The 26,449-nt window shown below is 46.9% G+C and overlaps 1 protein-coding gene across 3 annotated transcripts in view; it reads right to left on the reverse strand.

Annotated features, from left to right (window-relative positions):
• Nucleotides 1-6,926: 6,926 nt before the first annotated feature.
• LOC104059525 (lethal(3)malignant brain tumor-like protein 3) overlaps nt 6,927-26,449 on the reverse strand; it is a 40,073-nt gene continuing 20,550 nt past the window's right edge. Inside the window, exons 15-21 of one of the 3 annotated variants that reach the window (XM_054086395.1) lie at nt 25,445-25,624; nt 23,803-23,883; nt 23,289-23,350; nt 19,834-20,000; nt 14,567-14,629; nt 10,354-11,074; nt 6,927-7,382 (exon numbers count right to left, since the gene is read on the reverse strand). In XM_054086395.1, the coding sequence (XP_053942370.1) occupies nt 10,946-11,074; nt 14,567-14,629; nt 19,834-20,000; nt 23,289-23,350; nt 23,803-23,883; nt 25,445-25,624 (682 nt within the window). In that variant the 3' untranslated portion in view covers nt 6,927-7,382; nt 10,354-10,945. Of the gene's footprint in view, nt 11,075-14,566; nt 14,630-19,833; nt 20,001-23,288; nt 23,353-23,802; nt 23,884-25,444; nt 25,625-26,449 lie in introns of those variants that run through there. The other 2 variants (XM_054086396.1, XM_054086397.1) reach the window with 2 other exon arrangements.

Here is a 26,449-nt window from a genome sequence, read left to right on the forward strand (position 1 = left end):
AGAAACCAAAAATGGTTTATTCATTCAAAATGTAAATGATTCCTTTATCTGCTGCCTGGTTTCCTTCCAAACCGGTCTCTCTTCCCAGAGTTTTGCCAAGTCCTGGGGAAGCGGAGAAAGCAGTAGGGAAGGCACAGAAACATTCTTGGCTGATTTATGAAGAGGAGGGTGGGAAAGGGACCTCCTCTGTCTCTTGGGAAAGCATTCCCAGAGCCGCCTGCAAGGGAGACCTGCTGCGAGGATGTTGCAGAATGTGCAACATAGCCTGTGCCGCAACCACCAGCATCGCTCTCCCACTCACACCAACCACATCTCTGATGCTCATTTTTCCTTCCATCCCAGCCTGTGATCTCTAACTGGAGAACTTTACAGGAGCACAAAGATCCTGACAGGATCCTGTATTGACAGAAGAGTCCTTCTCCTTTGAGCACTGTGGGATTCCCACTCGTTTGAGGCCACCCCATCCTGGCTCCAGCTGAGATTGTGAGATGGTGCTCCCACCTGTAACCTGGTCTCATTCAGACTGGATGAACTTGATGCTGCCTGCTTTTATTTATTCTGGGCTTTCTGGTCATGGGAAGGGTCTGCAGCCCATCTTTGTGGGGGCAGGGGAGGTTGCATTGCTGCTGGAGCCGCATTGCTGTCGCCTGAGAATATCTTCGTGCTGTTTTGCTACAGGATTGGAGGAGCTAGTGGGAAAGCCATGGGTCTGCCTTCAACCTGCAACACCCCAGGGACACCCCCCATCTTTTGCTGCCCAACCCACCAGCTCTGGGAGGGACGTGGGGTCAGGAAGAACCTTTGGGAGAGTGGGTGTTGATGGGAAAGTGGGGAAGGAGGGATAGAAGTCAGGAGAAAGGGAAGGCCATGGGTTCATGCACACACATAGAATCATAGAATCACAGAATCGTTAGGGCTGGAAAAGATCTCTAAGCTCATCCAGTCCAACCACCAACCCAACCCCACCGTGCCTGCTAAACCACATACCAAAGTGCCACAGCTACATGTTTTTTTAACCTCTCCAGGGATGGAGGCTCCACCGCTCCCCTGGGCAGACTCTGCCAGGGCTTCACCACTCTTTCAGTAGAGAACTTTTTCCTAATATACAATCTAAACCCCCCCCAGCACAACTTGAGGCCATTTCCTCCCATCCCACCCACCTCACCACAACCTCCTTCTGGAAGCTGCAGAGAGCGATGAGGTCTCTCCTCAGCCTCCTCTTCTCCAGGCTAAACAGCCCCAGGGCCCTCAGCCGCTCCTTGTAAGACTTGTGCAGCATTCGTGGGTGGGAAGAGAATCGATTGTGGGAGGGTGGCAGAATTAATTGACCACATGAAGAATTGATAGGTGGGGAAAGGATCTTCCAAGAGCAGCAGGGCTGAGCAGGCAAGGAAGTCCCACAGGCTGGGGAGGGAGACCAGAAAGAGGAAAAACAACCTAGGGAGAAAAAGGAGGTTCTCCTGAGCTCTGAAAACTCATTAAGCTCATTCTTCACTGGCACAGTGCAAGGAGGAGGGGAAAAAAAAAAAATCACAGGGCGGGGAATCAATATTTTGACTGCGGTGGTTCCTCTGAAATGAAGATGCTTGAAAAGTTTTCCATTGAAACGAAAGAGCAAGACCTTCCCCAGCCACTGATCAGCAGCAGAGACATTCTGGGGGAAAAGGAAATTTATATTGGAGCCTCTTCTCTGGCCTTTTTCAAAGCCATCTCCATAAGAGAGATGAGTTCAAGATGGTGCGAAAACCATCCGGAGAGACTCATTGAATAGTTGTGTGGTCCCAGTGTGTAAGGCAGAGACATACCACAGCCTCCCAGCAACTTGTGTCTGCCAGGGATAACAAATCCCAGAGCCGCATGCCCTGGGTACCACAGCAGAAAAGCTTCACTTGAGTCTGGGGAGGGCCCCAGGACTGTTTACCCTGGAGAAGAGGAGGCTGAGGGGAGACCTCATCGGTCTCTGCAGCTTCCAGAAGGAGGTTGTGGTGAGGTGGGTGCTGGGCTCTTCTCCTAAGTAACTAGTGATGGGATGAGAGAGAATGGCCTAAGTTGTACCACGGGAGGTTTAGATTGGCTGATAGGAGGAATTTCTTTACTGAAAGGGTTCTCAGGCACTGGCAGAGGCTGCCCAGAGAGGTATTTGAGTCCTCATCCCTGGAGGGGTTTCAAAGACAGGCAGACAATGTGCTTAGGAAGGGTTCAGTAGTGGACAGGGATGGTTGGACTCAATGATCTCAAATGTGTTTTCCAACCAAACGATTTTCTGACTCTGTGAAGCAGAGGCATTGACAACCCTGACCCGCAGAGCTGCTGGCTCCAGCTCCACCACAACCATGGAAACTATTGGAGTTTAAAACAACCATTTTTTGAGGTTTATCTATCACCTGGGTAATTTGAGTCAACTGAGAGGGAGCTTGGGAAATGTTCTGCAGGTGGAAAAGCTTCTTAAATCAGCATTGCTGCAAAAAAGCCACTTTCTGGTCCCAAAGGTCCCACAACCGATGATGTGTGAGGACACCAAGTTGGCTCTGGTGACACCATAACCTTGTTTTGGAGGACAAGCCTTACTGCAAACAACACACACAACTGAAGGCACCACTGCTGTGTTCCAACATGGGAGCTGGTGGAGAAGAACTTTGCTGGGGGAATGCTGGAGCTCCCATACCAGCACCTCTCGGGCTGTGGCTCAGACACCCTGCTCACACAAGTCCATGGTGCATTTCTCAGAGAAGCAGTTGGAAAAGTTCCAGCAGCAAATGTATCCATCCCCAAAAGGGAAAAAAAAATATCTCTTTCTTACATTAACGGTGTCTGGATGGTGAATAATGTAGAGAGGAGAGAGCATTGTGGGACAACTAATAAGCTGTGGCTGTACTCGGTGGCAAGGATTTAAGAAACTATTAGGAGAAGTGACAGGCAAAGCCAATAAAACATTGTGCAAGGGCCCTGCTGGAAACGCTGGGAACCGCAACACAGTCCCTGCCAGGTAGAGCACAGCCAGCTTCATCCTTGAGCCCCTCCAGCCACTGTTATCCCTTTCTCCTGAAGCTGGAATTGGTCCATCAGCTTCGCACACGCAGGGTGGAGAGGGCATGTTCCCTTTCCAACCCTGCATCCTTCCTCCCTGGGCTGTCAGGGCACTGCACTGACGTTTGCCTGCACAGCTCCTGCTCCTGGGAAAGCTGCTGGGCTTGAGAGCGGCCAGATGAGACGCATGTGTAGGAAACCAAAGCTGAGATCCTTCCTGGGGTCCCTGGTGGTGCAGGATCCAACCAGCCTATGTCCCTGCCAGGTACACACCTCCTTTTACACCCACTGGTAAAGGCAGGTTAACTGAGCCCTGATAAAATGCTGAATAACACCCCAACCCTGCTGCAAAAGTGCACTGAAAACCAGCATTTAAAAGCACTTAAAGGTGAATCAGCTTTGCTGCTTCTTCATTTAATGAGGTACTGAGCAGAGCAACTTTGCGGCATTCCCTGGCTGCTCCCTCAGGTGCGAGCCTTGGTGTCACCTCCTTCACCAGAGCAACCCCACTGCAGCCCCCAGAGCTCTCTGGGCATCATGGAGACACAAAAAGTAGGGGCTACAGTCAGCTTTCCAAAGGAACAACTCAACTCCAGCACAAGCTTTTCTCTCAAAATCATAGAATCGCTGAATCATTAACGTTGTAAAAGACCTCTAAGATTGTCAAGTCCAGCCATCAGCCCAACCCCACCTTGCCTACTAAACCATGTCCCCAAGTGACACATCTACATGGCTTTGAACTCCTCCAGGAACGGACTCCACCACTGCCCTGGGCAGCCTCTGCCAGGGCTTCACCACTCTTTTAATAAAGAAATTTTTCCCAATATCCAATCTAAACCTTCCCTGGTGAAGCTGTTTCCTCCGATCCCACCACTTATACCTGGGAGAAGAGCCCAGCACCCACCTCACCACAACCTCCTTTCAGGGAGTTGCAGAGAGCACCAAGGTTGCCCTCTCAGCCTCCTCTTCTCCAGGCTAAATTCAGGCTAATTCACATTATTCAGCTTTGAAAGCGATCAGCTCCCACTACCCCAACCACAAAACCCCGATCCACTGCCACCAGTGTGTTTCACGGAATCAAACCCTATAACCCAAAATGAGTTTTAAAGCAGGTATGTTTATTTCCAGCGCTGGGATGCAAGGGGGTTCTCCTCCTAGTTTGCACACCATATAGCTTAACAAGCAGCTACTTATAGTGCAAAGACATGCATAGATATAAGCGCCTCCTGCATATTCATACCCTTTCCCCACTTCGTATTATAATTAGTTCTGGAAAGTTCGCTCCAGCCTTGCGTCTGCATAGTGCCTCCCGATGGTCGTGGGCTGGGGTCTTAGGGGTGAAGTAGGAAGTCTTCCTCGGGCTAAATATATTTCTTTTTGAACTTTGCACAGACTCAGTCTCCTCTGGCTGTTTTCAAACTCCTGAACCAAATGCAGCAGCTTTCTGCATTCCAATGCCCACTTATCAGTACACTGCTGCTAGCTGGCTCCTTCATTATCAACTTCCAAGGTCTTCAAGGCGAACAACGTCAAGCTCTAATGAACATTCCCAACCCCCCTTGCATGCTTTCGCTCATCAACTGTTCTGAGCACGGCCCCTCTGTGTCCCTCCATCTCACTTGTGATGATGGGAGCAGAGCTCAGCCTAGCAGGTACCAGGTCTTAAACTCCAAATCCACGCAGCCAAGGTCAACAGCCTCCTGTCACCCTCAGCTCTCTGGAAGGCTGAGCATCCCCGGCTGTAAAGGCAGAGACACCAGCACAGGGGCATGGACACAGTCCTGCTGCTCTGCCAAATCCTCTAAGGGAGGAGGCAAAGGAGAAGATGGGTGGTCATTTGTTCTATCATACAGGAGGTGTGCTGCATGCAGTGGAGGTGGACAGGATCTCCTTTTCTCTCTTGCTGGCTCTCCATCCATCAGACACATTCACCCCTCCAGGAAATGTTCAACCCAGTGCTAATGGGAAGGAAGGAACTGCTCAAAGGGGAGCTCGGAGCTCTGGGCAAGCCATAAAGTGACACAGTACTCCATGAGCACTGCAGGTCAGTGCTTACCAAACAGGAAATCATCGCACATTAGGAAATAAGTGAAGGTTTGTGCGCATATCTGGGTATCACTGCGCTCCATGGGGCATTGCTGCTGGAGAGGAGGAAGAGTTCTCCTCTGGACTCCACACAGGCTCAATGATTGCCTACTTGTGTCAACGAAACGAGTCCAAACTCAATTCACAGGTTTCAAAGCTCAGTGTAGTTATACGGATCATCTCTGTGGCCTCCTCTGGACTCGCTCCAACAGCTCCATGTCCTACCTGTGCTGAGGACTCCAGAACTGAATGCAGGACTCCAAGTGGGCTTTCACCAGAGTGGAGCAGAGGGGGAGAATCCCCCACCTTACCCTGCTGGTCCCACTGCTTTGGGTGCAGCCCAGGACACGGGTGATTTCTGGGCTGCAAGTGCACATTGCCACTCACAATGCAAAGAAGCAACGAGGGTGGCTCATCTCTTCCACCATACCTTCTCTTTGCCTTAAACCAAGGACCCCTCCAGCCCTTCAAGTGGGTGTGCAACTCCCTCGGGAATCACACAAGGGCCTCAGCATGAGATAAAAAACAGTTCCAAGGAGCATGGGGAGGGCTGACCACAGACCAACATGAGCATCCAGGCAGGCAAAAACCAAACTACAGATTCTTTGTACCCAAAGAGAAAAATGACTCGGGACAAAAAATTCCATGTCTGCCTGAGCAGAATAATCTGCAAATGTAATCAGCCATTTGGGTGATAAATGCACCCACTCTGCTGAGAGTCTCCAACAAAATTTTAAGGTTAAACCAAATCACTTCCGCAAAGGAATTCAGACATCACAAGTGCATCGGCAGAGACAAGCACAAATCCCAGCAGAGCCCCAAGGGAACTAACGGAGCAAGGAAAAGCAGAATGTGATGTTACCGAGCAAGTAACAAGCATCCAAGCAACCCAGCCTGGGAATCCAATCACGGTAACAAAAGCAAACAAGCCAGGGTTTAAATAGAAGCAAAAAACCTTGGAAAGGAAAAACCAATGAGAGCCAATGTTTATCCTGATGATGGGATAGCTTAGAAATTATGGCTGAGCACCAACTCCCCTATATTTTTAGCTTCAAAAGGTCTGCTAATCCCAGCCACCGACATGAATCCATCCCTGGTGCCCTCCAGCCCTCAGCTCTGCAGGAGCAGCTGTAGCCTCTCAGCTCCACCAGCAACACCTCCAGGAAGATCAGGACAAAAGCTTCAATACCTGATTTTGGGGGAAAACCACCAGAGGGCATATTGCACAGTGGTTTGCCATTTATCAGCTAATTACAATTAGAGCAGACACAAATACCCAGGTGAGTTAATTAAAATGGTTATGGGGAAGTGAGGAAGCCCAAGAGAGCGTCAAAGAGGTCAAACAGACACAGAGACCCCAAAATGCAGAGTTTAGGTCTGATTACAAGTTTGTGCTGGTTTTAGTTAAACACTTTAATTTGGAGACTGCTTTAGGCAGAAAGCAGAGTCCTTGGATGCTTTGCAACAGGGAACCACGAGGGATCGAAATAGTCTGTCACCAGTAAAAGACAGCGAGGAATAAGGGGCTCAGGGACAGCCCTGGTTGACAAAGCCTGTCAGGCTAATGCTGTCCTGTGCGCACCTCAAGGAAAACTCAGACTCAGCTCCACCTGATGGAAGAGAGAAAATACAAAAATGCTGCTTTTCTGATTGCCATATTTAGAGGGAGGAAACTGAGGGGACAAAGCCAGGGACATCCAGGATGACCAACACATGCTGGGGTCAGCCTCTCAGGGTAGCGAGCCAGCCCAGCTCCCTGATGAGCACGTGCCAGGGTTGGACCCAAACACAGAAAGAACAAGCCAGGTTCCAACTTATATTAATTTTATTCACATTTCCAGAAAAAAAAGCATCGGTGGAGCGCAACGCCATGGCTAGTGTCACAAAGCTCAAGTATTTGTTTGGTTTAGAAGAGGCAAACATTTCAGAGGCAGAACCGAGGCAGAACCAAGGCAGCAGGCACGCGCTCCCTTCCCCTACACGTTTCCAGTTCAAGTAACAGGAATGTCAAAATTAAGCTGGCTCATCGCGGGATGGAGAAGATGTCAGAAACTTTAAAGCTTTCTGTGGTATAAATCCTTAAGCAGGGCATGAAAGTAGCAGGCAGGAAATCTTCTCCAGCTGAACTGGCTTATCCCCTGTGCTGAATGGCGCTCTTCCCTTGGTTGGAGTTTTGCTATCAGCGCTGGGGACACTTCTGTCCAACTTCAACGTGATCCATTATCCAGAGCAGGAATCTGCTGCTACTGGATGAATTACAAGGATGATCACTGGTGACAGCAGAAAAAAAAATGTTAACAGGACTCTTTATTGAGGAGAAAAATGGAAAACAATTGATCGTTTCGGTTTTCAAAAACAGGAACAAAAACATATCCAGGAATAAGCTTCATTTTAACAAAGAACTGCAACTTCTCTGTTGCGCTGCTGGCCCACAGGAAGCTGTCACAGCTCTGCGTTGATTCTGAGTATTATATTCATCTTTCTAAGTGACTTCTGGGCTCAGCTGGGCCACCAGGCAGTTTCTGCTGACACTCAATGAATGAAACTCAGGATTAACCAGTTTCAGCATTGTTCACCACAGAGCTACAACTTTTTGGCTTTCTGCTTCAAAGTGCATGTTTCAAACGAGACAACACAGCATGAGACAATCAAAGGCACCTGCAGACGCCTCACCTTGACACAGGCCTTGAGCAGGAGGGGGAAAAAGGCAGAGCTGATTTTGTGCAGGCAGGGGCTGCCAGCAGGAACATGACACTGCAGGTGAGAGCTCCCCAGAGTGAGGGAAACGGCAGCAGCAACATAAGAATTCCTATGTATGGGGCTAAAAGATGAGTTGGTTCAGGTTTTTTTCAGTCATGTAAATATTAAGGAATTTTAAACATGTCCAGTAAAGACATTGAAAATCTTTTTGCCCTCACATTATTGTGAAGTGGCTTGATTTTATTGGAATACAGCTATATTTGGCAAAGCAGTCAGTGATAGATGTGTGCATGTTCTTGCTTGCTCTGCAAAAACAATTCTCAGATTAAAAAAAAAAGGCACAAGAAGCACACTCCTCCTTCTGTCCCTAAAAGGGTTCCTCCTTGCTGAAAGCACTACTCTTGCTGTCACTGAGCAAACTCCAAGTGCACATTTTCATCTTTGTTCCAGCTGGCATGTACGTCTCTAGGATTAGAGATTTCTCTCTGTTTGAATAACTTCAGTGACTGGAATCTCACTGCTTGTTTCACTGATTCTCTTCATCCTCCATCTATATTTAGTAAAAGATGAAATAACATTGTATTTTCTTTTACTGCTAGAGGCAATCTGCTGTCCCCCAGCTGAGTTTCCCAAAGAAAGGAGGTAAAACAGAAAATCAGGCCGGAGCCACTTGCTAAAAACGAGAGCAAGGTGGAATTGCACCCATCCCACCTGGCTGGGTGTCACAGAGGGGTAAACTGGAGCAAAGAAGGGCTCAGGGCTATTTAACAAGTCAGTGGAGAGCCAGGGACAAACAGTGCAGCTACAGATCCTCTGCTCCAGTTGTCAGCAACTTTGCTGTGCCCAGAAGGCGAGTTGTGTCAGAGTGCAGGAGATGCCACTTACAATTCAAGTCTTTACACTGATGTCAGATGCGCAGAGTGGGATAAAGGAATGTGTCTTTGGTGAATATCCTGGTTATCATACTAAAAATGTGTTTTAATAAATTAAATTCCTACCTTGTCTAGTCCTTAACACCACATTAAATAACTTTCCTGTTATTATTAATAGGATAGCTATATAGATAATAGTTATTAAATAACTATCCTGTTATTGCCTGGCTGACATTTAATGTTTTGGCTGTGAAACAACCCATCAACCCTATGTCTTCTCTGTGGAAGGCTCAAACTCCTTAACATCTTATACAAAAATAGAAAGTATGGAGACAATTGCTCTGTGTATTAATCCAGGACTGCATGGCTTCAGCGGCAATGGATTTGCTGTGTTTACAATTTAAGGAACTTACTACTTCAGGCAAGTCACAAGGACCTTCTCAGCAGTGGGAAGGACGAGGAGTGATCAGGGAGGGAAGACAAAGTGCATTCCTTGTGTCACCAGTCACAGGGAGTGAGTTCATTCTCAGTCCCCAATGGCTCCTGGAGAAGCCAAGACTAAGGCTTGGACTAAGGCAACAGCACAAATGGCAAATACAGGAGGGAGGTTGAGGTTGGATCACATCTCATCATGCAGTGCCCCAAGAAACTCATGCAACACTAGGCTGAGGCCAACGGCACACTGGCCTTCTACAACACCGTCTGTGCAGGCTGAGCACTCTGAGGGGTTCACACACAGAAGGTTCAGCCTAGCAGCTTTGAATGAAGGGGTGAAAAGGCTTCCCTAGTTAAACTGGTTCTAGCTAAACTCTGGAACAGCCAAATACCTAACGGAGAGTGGCTAGGAGTCAGGAGCTAGCATGCTACCAGGCACAAAAGGAAACACTGAGCAGAGTCCCCAGCAGGGCTCACTGCTTCCCCCACAGCTTCCATGGTGAGAGGATGGTTCTGGAAGTAATGGTGAGGAAATCCCTCATCCAGGACATCACAGTCCTATGTACTTGTTCATAAAACTGTCCTTTGACTTTGAGCAGAGCGGGATTGTGCTTCCCTACTGCCAGAGGAGCACGGACTACACACACAGCACCACAGCCACAAGCTTTGCTTCCTCCCTGACAGAGATTTGCTCTCTCTTTTGAGAAGTAATTCTCAACTCATTTTTCTGCCTCTTCAAACCCCAATTCCCCTTCCAAGCACTTCCCTGAATGCCTCGGCTGCTGGAGAGGCAGCAGAGCCAGTGCCTTAGAAAACTAAAGCACAAAGTTCACGTGTTTTGATTGTTCAAACAAAGAAGCAAATTGTTCCGAGGAAATCTGTACGCATACACTGGCCACTGCTGAGTTTCTAGCTCATGTTCCTAGCATTTGGCTGGCAGTGGAGAGGATAAGAACAAACCCATCAAACTCCCAAGTGCTCCTGATTGTGCTGTTTTGCCACGAGATGTTCCTGGTCCAGAGAGCAGTGGCACAAAAGCACTGGCAGAAGCATGACAGCTAGAATCTTTATCTTTGTCTCCTGTGGGAGGTATCTTTTCCAGAGATCTTTGGCTACCCAAAGGTTACCTACACAGGGCTGGCTCCTTGCTCTCTGGTGACATGAGTGAGAAAATTTTGCTGGTTAGCAGAAATGACGCGAGCCATCACAGATGGAAACCCTTTGCCCATGGTACCTTTCTGCTGTGGTGTGGGCAGCCCAGTAGCCAGGGGTATCAGAACAACTCGGATCAGTAGGAAAAACTGGAATTTAAACATCAGTCCTGAAAAGGTCAGCTCTTGGGTCACAGCATTGAAGGATAGAGGTGAGTTGCTCTGAAGTGCATCTTTTCCCTGTTTTCTTACTCCCTTTTCTCAGTTTTCATACATATTGAATATATTAAACATGCTGGTGATAACTCAGTCTCTTTTTCAGGCACTATCTTGGACACAGCAGTCGTTTTAATCACAGCTTTCTTCTTGCAATTGCAACTCCACCAATGTTGGACCTTGGATTCCCCTTAGAACCGGAGGTTTCTTCTAGATCTCCAAAAGAGATTGATACATCAAAACCAAATTCAATTACAAAATATAATAATATCCTCTTCTTGGAAGTGAAGCTGCCCCATATTCCAGACTGTGGCAGGATTTTTATGTCCTCAAAATATTTTTAATAAGTCCTACTTAAAATACATCTGAGTCCTGATCTACCCGTTCGGCAGTGGTAATGCTCTCAGTTGACGATCCACTCCCCATTAACTGCTTGTGGGCTCTGCTGAAGGGCTCTTGTCAGTTGTCTTCTGCAGACTTCAACATGAGGATGGCGTTGTAGATCTTCAGGGCGGGACCCAGCTTGATACCGAGTATTTTAACTATGTCATTCTGGTTCAGGAGCAGGAAGGCCTCACCGTCTATCTGCTGGTGGGTGGAAACACAATGTAAAGGTTATCATCAAGAAGTACACAGGATTCTCACTTCTGGCTGTTTAGATTCGATACTGGGAAAAATGTCTTTAACAAATGAGCGGTGAAGCACTGGAAGAGGCTGCCCAGGGCAGTGGTGGAGTCTCCAGCCCCAGGGGGGGTTAAAATGTGTGCAGGTGTGGCACCTGGGGACATGATTTAGCATAGGTGGTGGAGTTGGGCCTATGGTTGGGCTGGATCAGCTTAGAGGTCTTTTCAAACCCTAGTGATTCTATGATTCAATGATTCAATTACAGAACATACTTTGCACTGAGGAATGGAAGTATGAATGCAGGTCTGAAGACTAAAACCTTCTATTTCTCCCTAGTTCTTGCACCAACACCCCTGTGAGGTTCCCAGGGATGCTGCCCTTTCTGAGGTCTCAGACCTCACCTAGCCACCCTTTTTACAGGAACAGAGAAGCTCAAGTGTGGACAAGGCTTACGGAGAGACCAAGAGGAGGATGCTCACTCATTAAACTTTGTATTCACTGTATTTGCTCTAAAGAGCTAACAACTGTCAAAAATCCTATGGCCTATTCACAATCTGCAGCCAGAAACTAGATCAGAAAATCCAGATGCGAGTCTTCAGGAGGCAGCTTGCCAAGAATTAATTTATTACACTGATCTACAACGATTAGAAATATAACATTACCATTTCCAAGTGCATTCATTATGTACTGTCATTGTGGAGACCCTTCAGGATAAAATTTAAAGCCAAACACCCTTCTTTCTGCTTTTTTTCATTCAGCTCTGCTAAAACTCTTCACCATAAGGACAGTTCCTGAGCTGTGAACATCTGGCTACTCTCACAACCAGGACACTTCATGCCCACAAACACTAAGTCTCTGTTTAAAGGCGAAACAGAAGGCTGTTGAGAATTCATTTTCAGTGACACTAAATGGGCTTGCATAGCACATGGTAAAAGAGAACAAGGCACAGTAAGGACACTGAATCCATCTGGACTTACACACACACTCTCCTAACCCATCAGCAAGGAGATATTTGATTAAATTCAAAGTAAGCAAATGAAAAACAAATTGCCTTGTGAAAATACAGGATGCCTTTGGTAGCAGTGAGTGAAATCATAACATTATTTTAAGAAGAGGTTAAAGCTTCACTTGGGTTTACAAGAACATCCACAGAGACAGGACAGATCTAATTAATATAAACCGCAGTGCTGCAGAGAAAAATCCAAAGATTAATGGACACAGACAAACCCTGTGTGTCTCCCTAAGTCATTCTATTAAAGTCCATTTACAGGGACTGACAGCATCTCATCCTCTCACTTGATGTTCACCAGTGCAGCAGACACCACTGGACACTCAGCTCAGTCAGAATAACAATTCTACTTCCGTAGTTGTGCTAACTAGAACTTCTTTGGGCATTGGTGACTGGTAGAAGAGAACACATCGAATAAACCTGGACCAACATATAACTAAAGCAAAGAGCTGTGCGTCAGGAGAATTGGTTTCCCCTGCTCTAACTGCACAAGAGACCATTAGCAAGGTACTTGACCTCCCAGTATGTAAACTGGAAATGACAGCAGCGCTCCCAGTCCACATTTGGCCACAAAGTCTCCCAATTTTATGCGCGACTGCCTACAGTCTATGCTTCTGCAGTGAACACATTGAAAACAGGCTGAAACAGACTGTTGCTTAAATTAAAGAGGCAAGAGGAGAAAAGAACTGCTGAAAAACAGCCCTACATTTCAAAGTGCTTTTGAGTTCATTATTATTACTATGGCTCATCTTCACTGCGTTGCCTCAAAGATACTTGTTTTACACAGACCTTCCCTGAAACAGACCTAGAGACAAGCACTGTGTCAGTGCCAGCACTTTATTATTCACTTCTTTGTTCAATCTTATTGGGATGGGTTTTAAAATTCTGTGCACAATTTGTTTTCTTCATTTCTAATGTAAGCAGCAACCCCTCCCCCCTAACCAAGAGAAGTTTGCGAGGGATTTATTTATCCTGACAGGAGAGCACTCAAAAGCCTGATTACAGATAATGGGCCATGCAGGTGGAGCTCAGCAGTCCCATTACTGACACCTGAATTATGGCCAAAGCCAAACTGCTAAAAGGGTTTTAATTTCAAACTGACAATTTGGTTTGAGCATAAACCTGAAAAACTACCCCGGCCTCTCTCATTTGGCAGAGGGGATCAGACTTTGAGGCTGCAGAAAGTAAGAAATTAAAACAGAATGTGTCTATCCACTCTCTGAGCTGGAAAGCAGTTACTGGGTTCAGAACCCATTTAAATTATGGCTAGAAGAAATAAAACACATTGCAAATGGTTGGATTCATTAGATTTGCCAGTTACATCTCACCTGCCAAACTCTCTCCTCTGAACACATCTTCACTAGAAATCAGAATGCACCTTCTACACCCAGCTACACTGAATGATTGGTTCATTCGCATAAACGTCACTATTCCCTCTACATTCAATTAAAGAGTATTGCACTGTATCGTTATACTGTCAATAGTGCTTTTTGCAAGCCTCCGTTTCTTTTGCTTTATATTTTGTGTGTGTGCATGAATTTTTAAGCAAGGGACACCAAAATACAGATACCTAAATCCCATAAAATGCACCACAGTGTGATTCATCCTGAAAGGACGCCAGCTCTGGGGAGCAGCCATCTATTAAAAACCTGCCCTTTACAGTACTAAAATGTACAGTGCTTTGTCTCGGTACAGAGGGTGTGCTCAGCGCCGCACAGACAGAAAGGGTACAGTCCCTTCCCTCTTATGATTAGAGCAGTAGAGCTGTGATGACAGAAGGGGAAGTGCATCTGTGCACATGTATCTTCATAAAGCATCTCTGCGTCGTACCTGCAGTGTAACTGGGGGCCTAAGTGAATGTGATCCATGCAAAGAAGGGTGCTAAGGAAGAGAGCCGTGTCCTACGCTGGCTGCAGCCATGGTGAACCAAAGGGAACAGAGTTCAACCCAGCAACCAGCAGCAAAGACTGCATGCAGGAGTTGCTCTAATTTCCCAACCACTGCTTGTTCCAAGGAAGGTTTCCCTCCTGCTCTCACCTCAGCCCTGGGGGATGCCAGCGATTCCTGGGAAACTCCATGCCTGCCAACCTCACCAAAAGAAGCAGGCATATGTGCTCATTAGAGCGAGCAGATGAGATCTTTGTTGCACCATTCCAATAAGACATCTTCATAGCGATGCCAAACCCACTGCACAATAGTCCAAGGCAAGATGTTAAGCATAAGCTTAGTGATTGGAACTGCAGGGGAAATTTAAAGCAGCAGAATGCAATTAGCCACGCTGGAATTCAGCTCATGCTGAAGCTGCCTCCTAAATGCCATAGGCTCTTCAATGACAACTCTGAGCACGTCTGTGTTCTCTGTGCTGTAACTGGAGTGATGGGGTACAAACTCACTTTGCTGTCACTGGACCCACAGCTCAGCGCAGGGTTCAGGCAGACTTGACTTACCTCTTCTCTGAAAACAGATGCTTGTTCTTTGCAACCAGGTAAATGCTGGACAAAGCTCACAACCTGTAATTACATTTGGGAAAAAAGAAATAGGGACAATTAAAATGGGGTATCATCAAGCAAAAAGGTCGTATTTATGTATATGAGTTCTATATGCAAGAGTTTTTAAACTTTAATAGAATCACAGAATGACCTGGGTTGGAAGGGACCCACAAGAACCATTGAGTCCAGCTCCTGTCCCTGCACAAGACGCTCCAACATTCACACCATGGGGCTGAGGGTGTTGGACAAATGCTGCTAGAGTATTGTCACGCCTGGGGCCGTGACTGCTTCCCTGGGTGCTGTTCCAGTGCTCAAGAACCCCCTGGGGGAAGAAACTTTTCCTACTGTTCAACCTAACCCTCCCCTGGCATCTTCCTGCCATTCCCTGGGGTCCTGTCATTGGTTGCCAGAGAGAAGAGATCAGCGCCTGATCCTTCTGCTCCCAGTGTGTGGAAGCTGCAGCCTGTCATGAGGTCTCCCCTCAGTCGTCTCCCCTCAGTCTCCTTTCTCCAGGCTGAACAGATCAAGGAACTTCAGCCGCCCCTCATACAGCTTTCCCTCTACACCCTTCACCAGCTCCGTGCCCTCCTCTGGACACCCCCTAAAAGCAGCTTTAGATCCTTCTTATCCTGTGGCACCCAAAATTGCACAAGATGGGGCCACACCAGTAAGGAGCAGAGCAGGAAATACTCTCCCAACTTACAACACTGCCATTAATGAAGTGTATACATGAAAAACACTACTGGGTTGTTGCAGCAAAGCACATTGTGGGTACCAATAATACTTTCCCTATTGCCTTTTTGGCCACTTATGTTTTTGTAAAAGTCCAGTTTCTCCATTGCCCAAAAGGGTTGTTATAAACTATCACCAATATCTTTACAGGTTAGCAGCCATGTATGGCTGTGCTATTTTAAACCCACCCACAACTTCACTTTCTCTGCGGTGTTGCTGGAAAGTAAAACTACAAAGACGAAAAGAATTTAGACAGGCTCCAATGATGATGTGCCTTTGGGAGACAAGATAAACCAACCACATGAGCACGTCTGGTTTACCAACATGCAGGGGAGCCAGGAAGGAGAGGAGTTTTCATTTTCTTTAATCCTGGGGCGGGAGCACAGGATCCATGGAACCAACAGGATTAAAGGAGTAAAAGTTAATTTTGCATTTCACATTAGGGAAAACCTCCCTAAGCAGGAAATCTGTTACCATTTGGAATAATCTCCCTGGAGATGTGCAAGGAGCCCTTGGATTACATTATGTAACACTAAGCAGTGTAAGGAGCAGTCCTAATGCAGTGGAGGATGACTTAATACGTATTGTCTTCTCCAGCTGTAGCTTCACTGGTTCACAGAAGATTTGTATACTGAGGCATAATCAGATCAAACATCGCATGCTAATTGGATGCTCTTTCACAGGAACAGCTCTGTTTCATGAGGCAAATTCATTTGAGTTATTACAGATGTGGCATTTCTTCCATGAACACAAACAAACAGTTAGGAGAGGTCACTGTCAAATACGAGCCTCTTTTTTAACTCATGATTGTCAAACTCCCTCCTAAAGCATGTCACTGCATTCCCAGCTGATCCCACCACTTGACTAATAGTCACTCCCTTCCCCCCCTCCCCCATTCCAACCATGCAGGAACGGAGATGTAAGCGTGCCCTGCGGGTTTGGCTCTACCCTGGCAGAAGCCAATTTTGGTGAACAGCTCTGATTCCCGTTGTTTCTGTTATGCAATCTGAAAGCAGAGCATCCCTCTCATGTTCCGCTCTCATCTTCTGCTCCATTTAAAGGTAACTCCTAGAATCCACTTCTCCACCAGGCAGCGACTCCAAATCTCCTTTGCAGAAGTGTAAAATCCCATTATAAACAAATAACAAAACACTACTTTCACTACTTTTCTTTTGAATCCTCCCCATCTCATATAATTAAAACAAATGAAAATCCTTCTACAGGGTCTGGTACCTTCAGGAACTTAAGAGACAGTTGGACGCCTGGGGGCAAGACGGTAAGTGCCCTTCAGTGTCTACAGTATGAGAGGCTGGTAGAAATCTCCAGGGAATGATTAAAGCTTGCCTTGAGTCTGTGTCCTTCCCTGCACTACTGCTGCTGGCTGCTGTCACTGACACAGAGTGACAGGCCTTTGATCTGTCCCAGAAGACATTCGTATGGACACTGCGAGCACTCCGCGCCACAGGAGCAGTTTTTCAAACAAACAGCAGCCCTGGGGTTTAGCAGGAATGGAGAAAAGAGAGGGAAGGAGGATGCAAGAGGAGAATGCAAAAGAGAAGGTCCCCAGCATGCAAGCTGGACCCTGGTTCCACTGAGCTACAGTGACTTGACTGGCCCATCGCCGCTCCGGGACGAATCCCCAATCCAAGATGCAGCAGCTGAGGGATGAAGGAGGGTCAGGTGCACAAGGTGAAAGAAGAGTAACTCCATGGCCTGGAGGAAACCAACACAACGGTGGCAGCGGAGCCCTCAACCACAAAAGGGTGAGGCTGGAGGGCTCAAGGTGAGGTGTCAGACAGGTCAGGAGCACGGTGTGATCAGGCAAATCAGGGCTTTTCCTTTGAGGAGGCGAATGCCTGCGTGCCCTTCCTGCTGGTAACAATCTCAGTGCTCACAGAGCTCTCTGGTGGGAGTGTCTTAACCTATGACTGCAGATGGCAAAGGGAAGTGGGGTGAAGAAGAGCTTCATGTAATTCTGAGAGCACTTTGGAAACTCCATGTAGCCCCTACGGAAGGTGCTGATACAACACCAGCTGTGTGAGACCCTGAAAGCAGCACAGCATGGGTATTCCCATGAATTCCATGAATTTCTTCACAAAGAGGGTGGTGAAGCACTGGCCCAAGTTGCCCAGGGAAGCTGTGGCTGCCCCATCCCTGGAGGTGTTCAAAGCCAGGTTGGACGGGCATCGAGCAACCTGATCCAGTGGGAGGTCTCCCTGCCCATGGCAGGGGGGTGGAATTGGATGATCTTTGAGGTTCCTTCCAACTCAGGCTATTCTATGATTCCTTTCTCGTGAGGTCTGCAGGACTCCTCTCAAGGCACCCCTCTGCTATCAGGCTACAGAGAATTGCCAGCACCTCATGAAACTGCAGACAGGAGCTAGGATCAACTGTGATTTAATAACCCACAAGGAATTAGCACAAGGACAAGGTATTAGCATCTGATACAGCATTAACTAATGAACAATACAATCTTAGCACATAGTGATGTTCTTCTGTGATTCAATCTCCCTCACTACCTCTGCTCTGCGAACTTGACAGGAAGCCTTCCATAAATAACAAAGCTGCACTAAAGTAACCCTTCTTGTCGGCTGTTCAGTGTTACCAGGAGTTTCTTAGCTTGAGGGCCCCTAAATGCTGCTGCTCCTCTGTCATTCAGCTGTGCTCAACCAACAGAGAATCAAAGCAACATTTTTTTTCCTTAATGTGGGTTTTATAAAACAAAAACAGCTCTTCAGTCTGAAACCAAAGGAGAATTTTAGCCCTCCCATTGCTTTCGTTTCAGAGCAGCAGAATGGGTCTCCTTTGTGCAGATTTCAAAGCACAAGCCAAAGGCAAATGTTTGCCCTGCAGGAAGATGTTAGGAGCCTGAATGTGGACAGATCAAATCTACTTTGGACTCCCTAAAACACAGAATGTCCTGCTGCTTTCATCTTCCAGACCTGCAGCTACATTTTCCTGCATATGCTGATCCTGCAAGTGCTCTCACAGAGGCCGAATTGATCCCTATGGGAATTTGTGATGAACATAATTTGCAAAACTAGACTCGCCTCCCTAAAATCCAAGACAAAAGCTGCCATGACTTCAGCCAGTCCAGTGGAGCTGCAATTGAACTTTTTAACGCGCCATTCACACTCTGACCAGCAGTCAGAACTTCATCAGCTGTTTCAGGCTGCAGCACAGAGCACAGCTCAGTGTGTTCTGGGTTTGAGTCGCTATATACAGAGTGCCCTGTAGTGCCTGCTCACATTCATCCGTTAACAAATATCCCAGTTAAATTTACTCAGCAGTTGCTTTAAAGGTCAGCTGCAAAGGACAATGTTATTTGGGTTGTACCCTCACTTAGCTCTTCCATGAACCAGCCTCTATGTTTTATCCAAAAGAAAGCGATTCTGATTATCTTGTCAGAGGATTTGAACTGCTTCTCCCTTTATTGATTTCAAAAAGACCTTTTGGAAAAATCACTGGAAGCTTCCTCAACAGAAGGACTCACACAGCCACTCTTTCAGAGAGGTTTTTCCCTCCTTGCTATGAATTTAATTCAAACACATTTTCATTACAAAAAACCTAAACAAACACCAACAAAAAAAGGATCATGTTTTCAAACAGTCACACTAATTGTTCTATCCCTTGTGACACTGCAATCCCACCAGTCTCCTAGCAGTCCTCCAGCATGACAAGCAAAGTCAAGACCAGATTTATCTGATGTAAGAGGCACTTAGGGAAAATGCACTTTTTAACAGTCTCTGAAGCTCCTCTACACATCATGAAGAACAGCACCTTTTTCCTGCTTTGCAGATTACCTACATCCTTGCAAGTGCATTACAGCACATTTCTCTTGAATTAAATGGCCTGCGATTAAGTGCCAGGATCCAAATTGTCACCGCTTCCCAAGTGCAGATACAAGTATTATTTATGCCCAAGGCATCGAGGCAAAACCCAACTACTCAGCACACAAAAGCCAGTAGCGTTTTCACACGTTGCCTAATTACAGGAGACATCTCCTGAGCTGGGACTGCAGAGACACATCCCCAGCGGCACAGCTACCTCTGTCAGAAATCAGGCCAGGCTGTGGGCAGTTCGGTTCCCAGGGAATCAGGCAGGGAGACGCAGGAGGAGCGGGCATGCACAGTGCAGTTTGGAATTATCTGCAATGTAAAAGTGAACCGGCAGCAAAGTCACAGGAGGCGGGGAGGGAGATCAGAGAGAAAGGGGAATTTGCTGTCAGAATGAGGCCTGAGGGCTGGATCAAGGGGTAAATGAACAAACAAGAAGAAGGAATCCTATGCAGGGAAATAAGCTGTGGACCCTTCCCCTCCCTTATAAAGAGACTTGGATATAACTTCTAGCTGAGTCAGCTACGGCACACACAAAGTAAACAGTAAAGCACTGCCTGGGAAAGAAAAGGGAATAAAGATGACTTCCAAGTCGCACTCCAGAAAAGGAGGGCACTGCCATTCGCACATCCCAAGACAGCAGCACAGGGAACTCACCTCTTCCACAGTCCATTTGGCAACATGTCTGGCTGTGAGGCCTGAGACCTCTGGGAGGAGCTTGCAGTGCTGTTCCCAGCAGAGATGGAGGCGATGGGTTGGGTTGGAGGCCAGGGCAGGCATGAAGATGGATTGGTGGAGGGCGTGCTGGAGATCAAAATCAGGGTCTGGAAAACAAAACGAGACAGGTCAGAGCAAGGCTTCAGGTAGGAGCACTTATAGCAATGCAGAAGGAAGGGTCGCGCTCTGAAGGGACAAGCAAGACAGGGCGAGCAGGCAGCCAGGCAGGGCTACTGCATGGCATACTGAGCTCTCAGGGCATACTTCCCACCCTTCCAAGAGGGAGAAAGGGAAAAAAAAGATAAGATTGCCAGGCTGTAGGCTTTATCATTAGCTTCTTCCCTGGAAAATGATGTCATGCTGCTAACAGAGATGTATGCAGCGTGTTATTGACAAGGTGAAGCAGTTCTGGTAACAGCATCTTCAGCTGGAAACTAAGGGCATCGTTCCAGCTCACAGCTGTAGCCAGCCTGTGAGGAGCGTAACGCGTGCCAGCCAACGGCCTGGGCTCACCCAGGAGACTCCCAGCCCAGGAGTGCTGCATGTTACCTCCAGACATCAACTCCCTCCTCATGTCTAACGTGACGGAATTTTTCAAAATCAGGACAAAAAAAGGAAGAAATCACCCCTCCCTAATGAGATCACCGAGTAGTGCAGAGTCATGGTCCTACAGGGACCTGGTTACACAACAGAAAGCAAAGCAGAGGATGGAAATAAGATGAGAAGCATTGCTCTGGCTCACAGCAATTAAGGTATGCAGCCCCTCGCCCCCTACTCTGCAGGGCTGTGTGCAGGCTGCTCAGCGACATCCCCTGGTAACTGGACAGCATTCTCATTTTGTTCCTGCGTTCAGCATGGTTCGGCATGCCCAGCACAGCACAGCTGCCGCTCACCTCTGCGGGGTTTGCTCAGCGCTAGCACAACCGTCTGTCAGTGGGATGGTGTGTAAGGACTTGTAGGGTGTGCCAGCCGCTACATGTAAAGCATGAAGGAAAACAGCATTCTTCAGAAAAAGCAGATCTCCATGGTGTGCCTGCTCCTCACCAGCCCAAGTGGAAGCAGCAATGGAGGGTAGAGCTTGACCTAGCCAAAGGACACTTCCCCGTTCCCAGTTGTGTCACCTTACCTCACTCCCACCTCTTAAAGCATGACGGATAGCATCAAATACAGGTGTCTACTTCTAATAATGAGCCCAAAGAGGGAGGATTAGAAAAAATAAAGTCTGAGGAAGAACTGCTTGGTTCAGGAGCTGATGCTCCTGGTGACAACAGGGCACAGGACACTGTTGCTGAAAAGGCTGTCAACCACTCCGCCCCTGCCTCCCTGCTGGTGGGCCAGCAGCCATCCTTGCCCCAACTTCTTTCCCTGTGGCAGGAGATACCATTTGTGCCCAAGATCTGACAGACTGCCACATCCCTACTGGGTGAGCACTGCTTCCATCATAGGGCCATGAAGAAGATCCGAGGGCTGGAGTACCTCCCATACAAGGACAGGCTGTGAGAGTTGGGGTTCTTCAGCCTGGAGAAGGCTCCGAGGAGACCTTAGAGCAGCTTCCGGTACCAAAAGGGGCTCCAGGAAAGCTGCGAACGGGCTCTTGATCAGGAAGCGCAGGGATAGGACGAGGGGAAATGGTTTTCAGCTTAAAGAGGGGAGACTGAGATGAGATCTCAGGAAGAAATGTTTTGCTGTGACGGTGGGGAGGCCCTGGCCCAGGCTCCCCAAAGCAGTCGTGGCTGCCCCATCCCTGGAGGTGTTCAAAGCCAGGTTGGATGGGGCGTGGCGTCCCTGACCCAGTGGTAGGTGTCCCTGCTCATGGCAGCGGGTTGGAAGTGGAAGGGCTTTGACGTGCCTTCCAACCCAAACCATTCTGTGATTCTATGATTCTACAACCACAGACGATCTCCTTGTCTTCACTAAGCCCAAATCCTGAGGGGTAAGCATCCAAACCATGAGCTAAACAAAGCACTTTCCCCTCTGAGAAAGAAGCAGGGTTCTAGTAGTCTAAATGCCGATGGAATTAAATCTCTGAGTAATTGTGAAATTACAGGTCAGTGGATTATTGCAGAATTCCCCTCCACTGATTCCCATTATTGTTTCAGGTGAAGGAGTGGGGGAGAGCAGGCAGCTTTCCCGGTTCACAGCTGGCAGAGCTCTCCCTCTCTGACTACGGAAGGCAGAACTAGGTAAAAATGAGTATTAAAACAAAAAAAAAAAAAGCTCGGCACCTGTCCCAGTTTGTGCCTGCTTAGCTATTTTTGATTGGAGACTTATTACCATTTAAATCCTCCTAAAAGCCTGGTCAGCTCACTTCTCTGAAATGGCTTTTTATAGTAAATCTGAAAGTTAAGCATATGGTTTGCTAAAGCAATATCAGAAAGCTGTTCTTAAAATTTAACCTGTCACATACCAGAAAAACAAAACAAAGCACTGTTTTTCCATTTAATTTTTTGTTTTCTTCTTCATCCTTGGGAGACACTTAAACAAGTCACCACCCAAAATTATTCTAGTTATGTTTCTGAACACACAGTGGTGTCTAAAGAAAGAAGGCGATGGGACTTAAGCTATCTGCCAGGCTGTGACTGAGAGCCCCTCGTCAGAATGGTCAGCAACTGCTTGGGGAACGAAAATCCCTTGCCATTCAGAAGGGTATGTAGTGACACAGAGATGGTGCAAGCTTGGCTTTTCAGTTAATAAACATGAGGCATCATTCTGTAAAGGGCCTCTCACTACAAGAAGGACATTGAGAGGCTGGAGTGCATCCAGGCAAGGGCAACGGACCCGATGAAGGGGCTGGAAAGGAAGAATTATGAGAGGCAGCTGAGGAAATTGCGGTTGTTTAGCCTGGAGAAAAGAAGGCCGAGGGGAGACCTCACCACTGTCTACAACTGCCTGAGAGGAGGCTGTGGCGAGGGGGGTGTTGGTCTCTTCTCCCAAGAAGAGGGATAAGAGGAAATGGCCTCAAGTTGCAATAGAGGATGTTTAGATTGGACATCACGAAAAATTTCTTCACTGAAAGAGTTATCAAGCGTTGGCACAGGCTGCCCAGGGAGGTGGTGGAGTCAATATCCCCGGAGGTGTTTAAAAGATGAGTAAATAAAGTACTGAGGGATGTGGTTTAGCAGTGGACAGGTACAGCTGGACTCGATGATCTCAAAGGTCTTTTCCAACCAAACAATTCTATTTTTCTATGAGAGTATTAAACCTTTTCACTTCTGAGTAATTTCACCCTTCCTCCTCATTTTAAAGGAATAAAGACCACCCTCACTATCACCTCCTGCTTTCTCTTGGCTGTGGAATCAAAGACAAAAAAGCCGTAAAGTTTCAAATGCTCCTTGTGGCAGTGGAATATTGCACATATATGCTCACAGACAGAAAAAGAAATAAAATAAACCAACCTTTTCCATTGCTTTGCTGTTTCGCCAGCTGGAAATTTATAAAGGCATGCGAGCACCCGAGCCTGAAAGCATCAATTACAAAGCATTTCAAACAAGTTGGTATCATTTCTTCTCTATAGAGAGATTAATGGGATTTACAGGAACCAAAAACTTTTCCCTCTTAAAATAAGCAATAGCAACGCTTTGTCCCTGACCTCTCTCTCTAAGCTAAGGACTGTGCCATTAAATTCATGGCTAGGACTCAGATTGGAGCTTACTGCAGGGAAAAGAGGGCCCAAAGTAGCATGAGGAAGAGAGAAGATTTACCACGTCACTCTAAAATGCCATGCTGCAAATCTCTGATCAAAGTGGGCCAGGCTAAGTTATGATTTACTAAGACTAAGTTAAGTCTTTCAGATATAGCAGCAGCATCAAGAAAAGCAACTGTTAATGCATGAGAATGCACCATAAAAGTCTTATTTGCTGGTTCTATTTGGCTTTGATGTCTGCAGAGGAATCCTCTTCCACCCAGTACCTTTTTTGACTGTGATCAGACTTTTCCGACAGACTGTGAACACTGCTTGGACATGACTTTTCACTGTCTGGTGCAGATTTTCTGGAAAGAAAGATAAACGATAGTAGTTATGCTGACATCTTCGGTTTCCTTTTCCCGCAGGAGAGCAAAGCTGGCTGCTCCTTGCAACTGCGAGCAACCACCACCATCTAGTGGTAGAAATGTTCCTCTTCCACACCAGCAACACTGGCATAGTACAGTGTTTTTCACTCTTCAGGGCAGATTAAGGTATTATGTGAAATAAACCAATTCCTGAGGACTGAGACTCTGATCCCGGCAGCTATACAAAACCTAGTGAAGCATGGGTTACAGTGAAATCAAGAAATTTAGCATTTCTGAATCTTCATACCTCCAGATAACATTTAAGAGTCTCTGGGACACCTCCCACTGGATCAGGTCGCGCCAAGCCCCATCCAGCCTGGCCTTGAACACCTCCAGGGATGGGGCAGCCACCACTGCCCTGGGCAACCTGGGCCAGGGCCTCCCCACTCTCATTGTGAAGAATTTCTTCCTAATGTCTAGTCTAAATATTCCCCCTTCCAATTTAAAGCCATTCACCCCTGTCCTATCACTACATCCCCTCTAAATAGTCCCTCCCCAGCTTTCTTGCAGACCCCTTCAAGTACTGGAAGGCTGCCATAAGGTCTCCTCAGAGACTTCATGACTCCAAACTCCATGAGTCCATGAGTTTGATGCATAAACTGAACTATGCAGTTGCCCATGGAAGGACAAGCACTAGGGCGTTATCACCTCTGCATACTGAATTCAGACCTCCTGCTATCAGGAAATGAAATACACAGAAAAATGCAAATATATCACTATTTTAGAATGGCATTTATTCTGGGAGAATCCCAAATCTCTTGAGAGCGTTTTATGGCAATCACTGAAATGCAACCAATTCTGGCATTAAAATTAGAAAATGGAGATGACAAAAAGAGAAGACAAAACATTTCTGGGATGGGAGGAGGCAAACTTTAGCCACAAACAGCAGAGAGGGGAGAGAAGTAGTAATTTTTTCTGGCCAAATGTATCTTGAAAATGTTATAAATCTAAGCAAACAAATGAACTTTAAAATGTACGTGAGCCTTCACACAGAATGAGGACCAAAAGTATTCTGGAGTTTGCCCTAGGGAGACTGGATTCACACAGACTAAGTTGATGATAATAAATAAAGTATCTGAAGGAGCTCAACTTGTTTGCCAAGTGATACACAGAGCCATTACGCCTACCAGTGCAATGCAGCTGACTATGGGGTGGATGCAGTTGCAGTTTAATAGTGCAAAATAACCTTGCTTGACAGTTTCAGGACAGGAAACGAAGGAAAAGAATATATTTTAAATTGAAACAGCAAGGAAAAAATTATGGAGACAGAAGGCAATTTCCTTTGTTGGAATGTGACCAAAGCAGTGGGATTAAGGAATAAAAAAAACTATTAAGGCATACGAGGGTATAAAAGTGCACTGCTCTGTGTTAAGAGTGTCTGGGGCATAGGTCAATAGTACGGACTCAATGTTCTGCTACTTCTTTGCCAAGTCCTGAGTTTTTCAGCCTTGTAAAATGGTTTTGCTCCCCAGAATCTGCCCAAGGAAAGGGTTCAGCTCACCTGGACGGAAGAGAAGACTCCTGAGAAGACTCTCCTGCTCCCAAAAGAAATGGGGCAGGAGTCCCCAGCATCTCGGCTTTCGGCATTGGGTTGCTAGGGGAGGGTCTCTCCACGCCCAGGCGGTCCTGTAACAAGTTTTCTCTGTTGAGGTTCACATCGGAATACGGGCAGCCAACTAATCTGTTAAAGAAAAAAAAGGAAAAAAAGGGAGAGAGATGACAATGCATGTTTTTAAGCCCTTCAGCCTTACCAGCTTCGGGCAGACATATTCATCAATGAACCCAGAGAACGTGAAGCCAGAAACACTCAGGGAAATCATAGAATCACAGATTGGTTTGGGTCTGAAGGGACCTTGAAGCCCACCCAGTTCCACTCCCTGCCATGGGCAGGGACACCTCCCACTGGATCTGGTTGCTCAAAGTCCCATCCAACCTGGCCTTGAACCCCTCCAGGGATGGGGCAGCCACCAATGCTCTGGGCAACCTGGGCCAGGGCCTCCCCACCCTCACAGCAAAACATTTCTCTCTAAGATCTTATCTCAATCTTCCCTCTTTTAGCTAAAAACCGTCCCCCCTCATCCTAACCCTGCACTCCCTGATCAAGAGCCCTTCCCAGCTTTCCCATAAGATGTTATTACCCTGTCTTAGGTACAGGAAAGCAGAGATCTCCATTGCAAAACTAGAAACCAAAGTCATGGTTTCCAAGAGTCACCTCAGAGAACAAGAGGAGCTCTTCCTCTGTAATCTGCTTGTCTGAACAATATTTAATGAAACAACAAAGTCCTGCAGCTTCCACTCTGAAAAATGCAAAACCCCTTGCCGTATTATTTACTACTGAACCTTCAGATCTCCCATCTGAGTTTGTTTCATTGCTCTTTAAAATGGCTTAATCAAGAAAAACCTTCCTTTTCCACAAGCACATAAGCAATCAAACGGCAGAGCACAAAACATGAGCTAGTTCTCCTCATTCTTATATTTTAATAACCTACCCACATTCTCTCCCTCT

The sequence above is a fragment of the Cuculus canorus genome, chromosome 22, assembly GCF_017976375.1.
Source record: "Cuculus canorus isolate bCucCan1 chromosome 22, bCucCan1.pri, whole genome shotgun sequence".
Classification (NCBI taxonomy): Eukaryota; Metazoa; Chordata; class Aves; order Cuculiformes; family Cuculidae; genus Cuculus; species Cuculus canorus.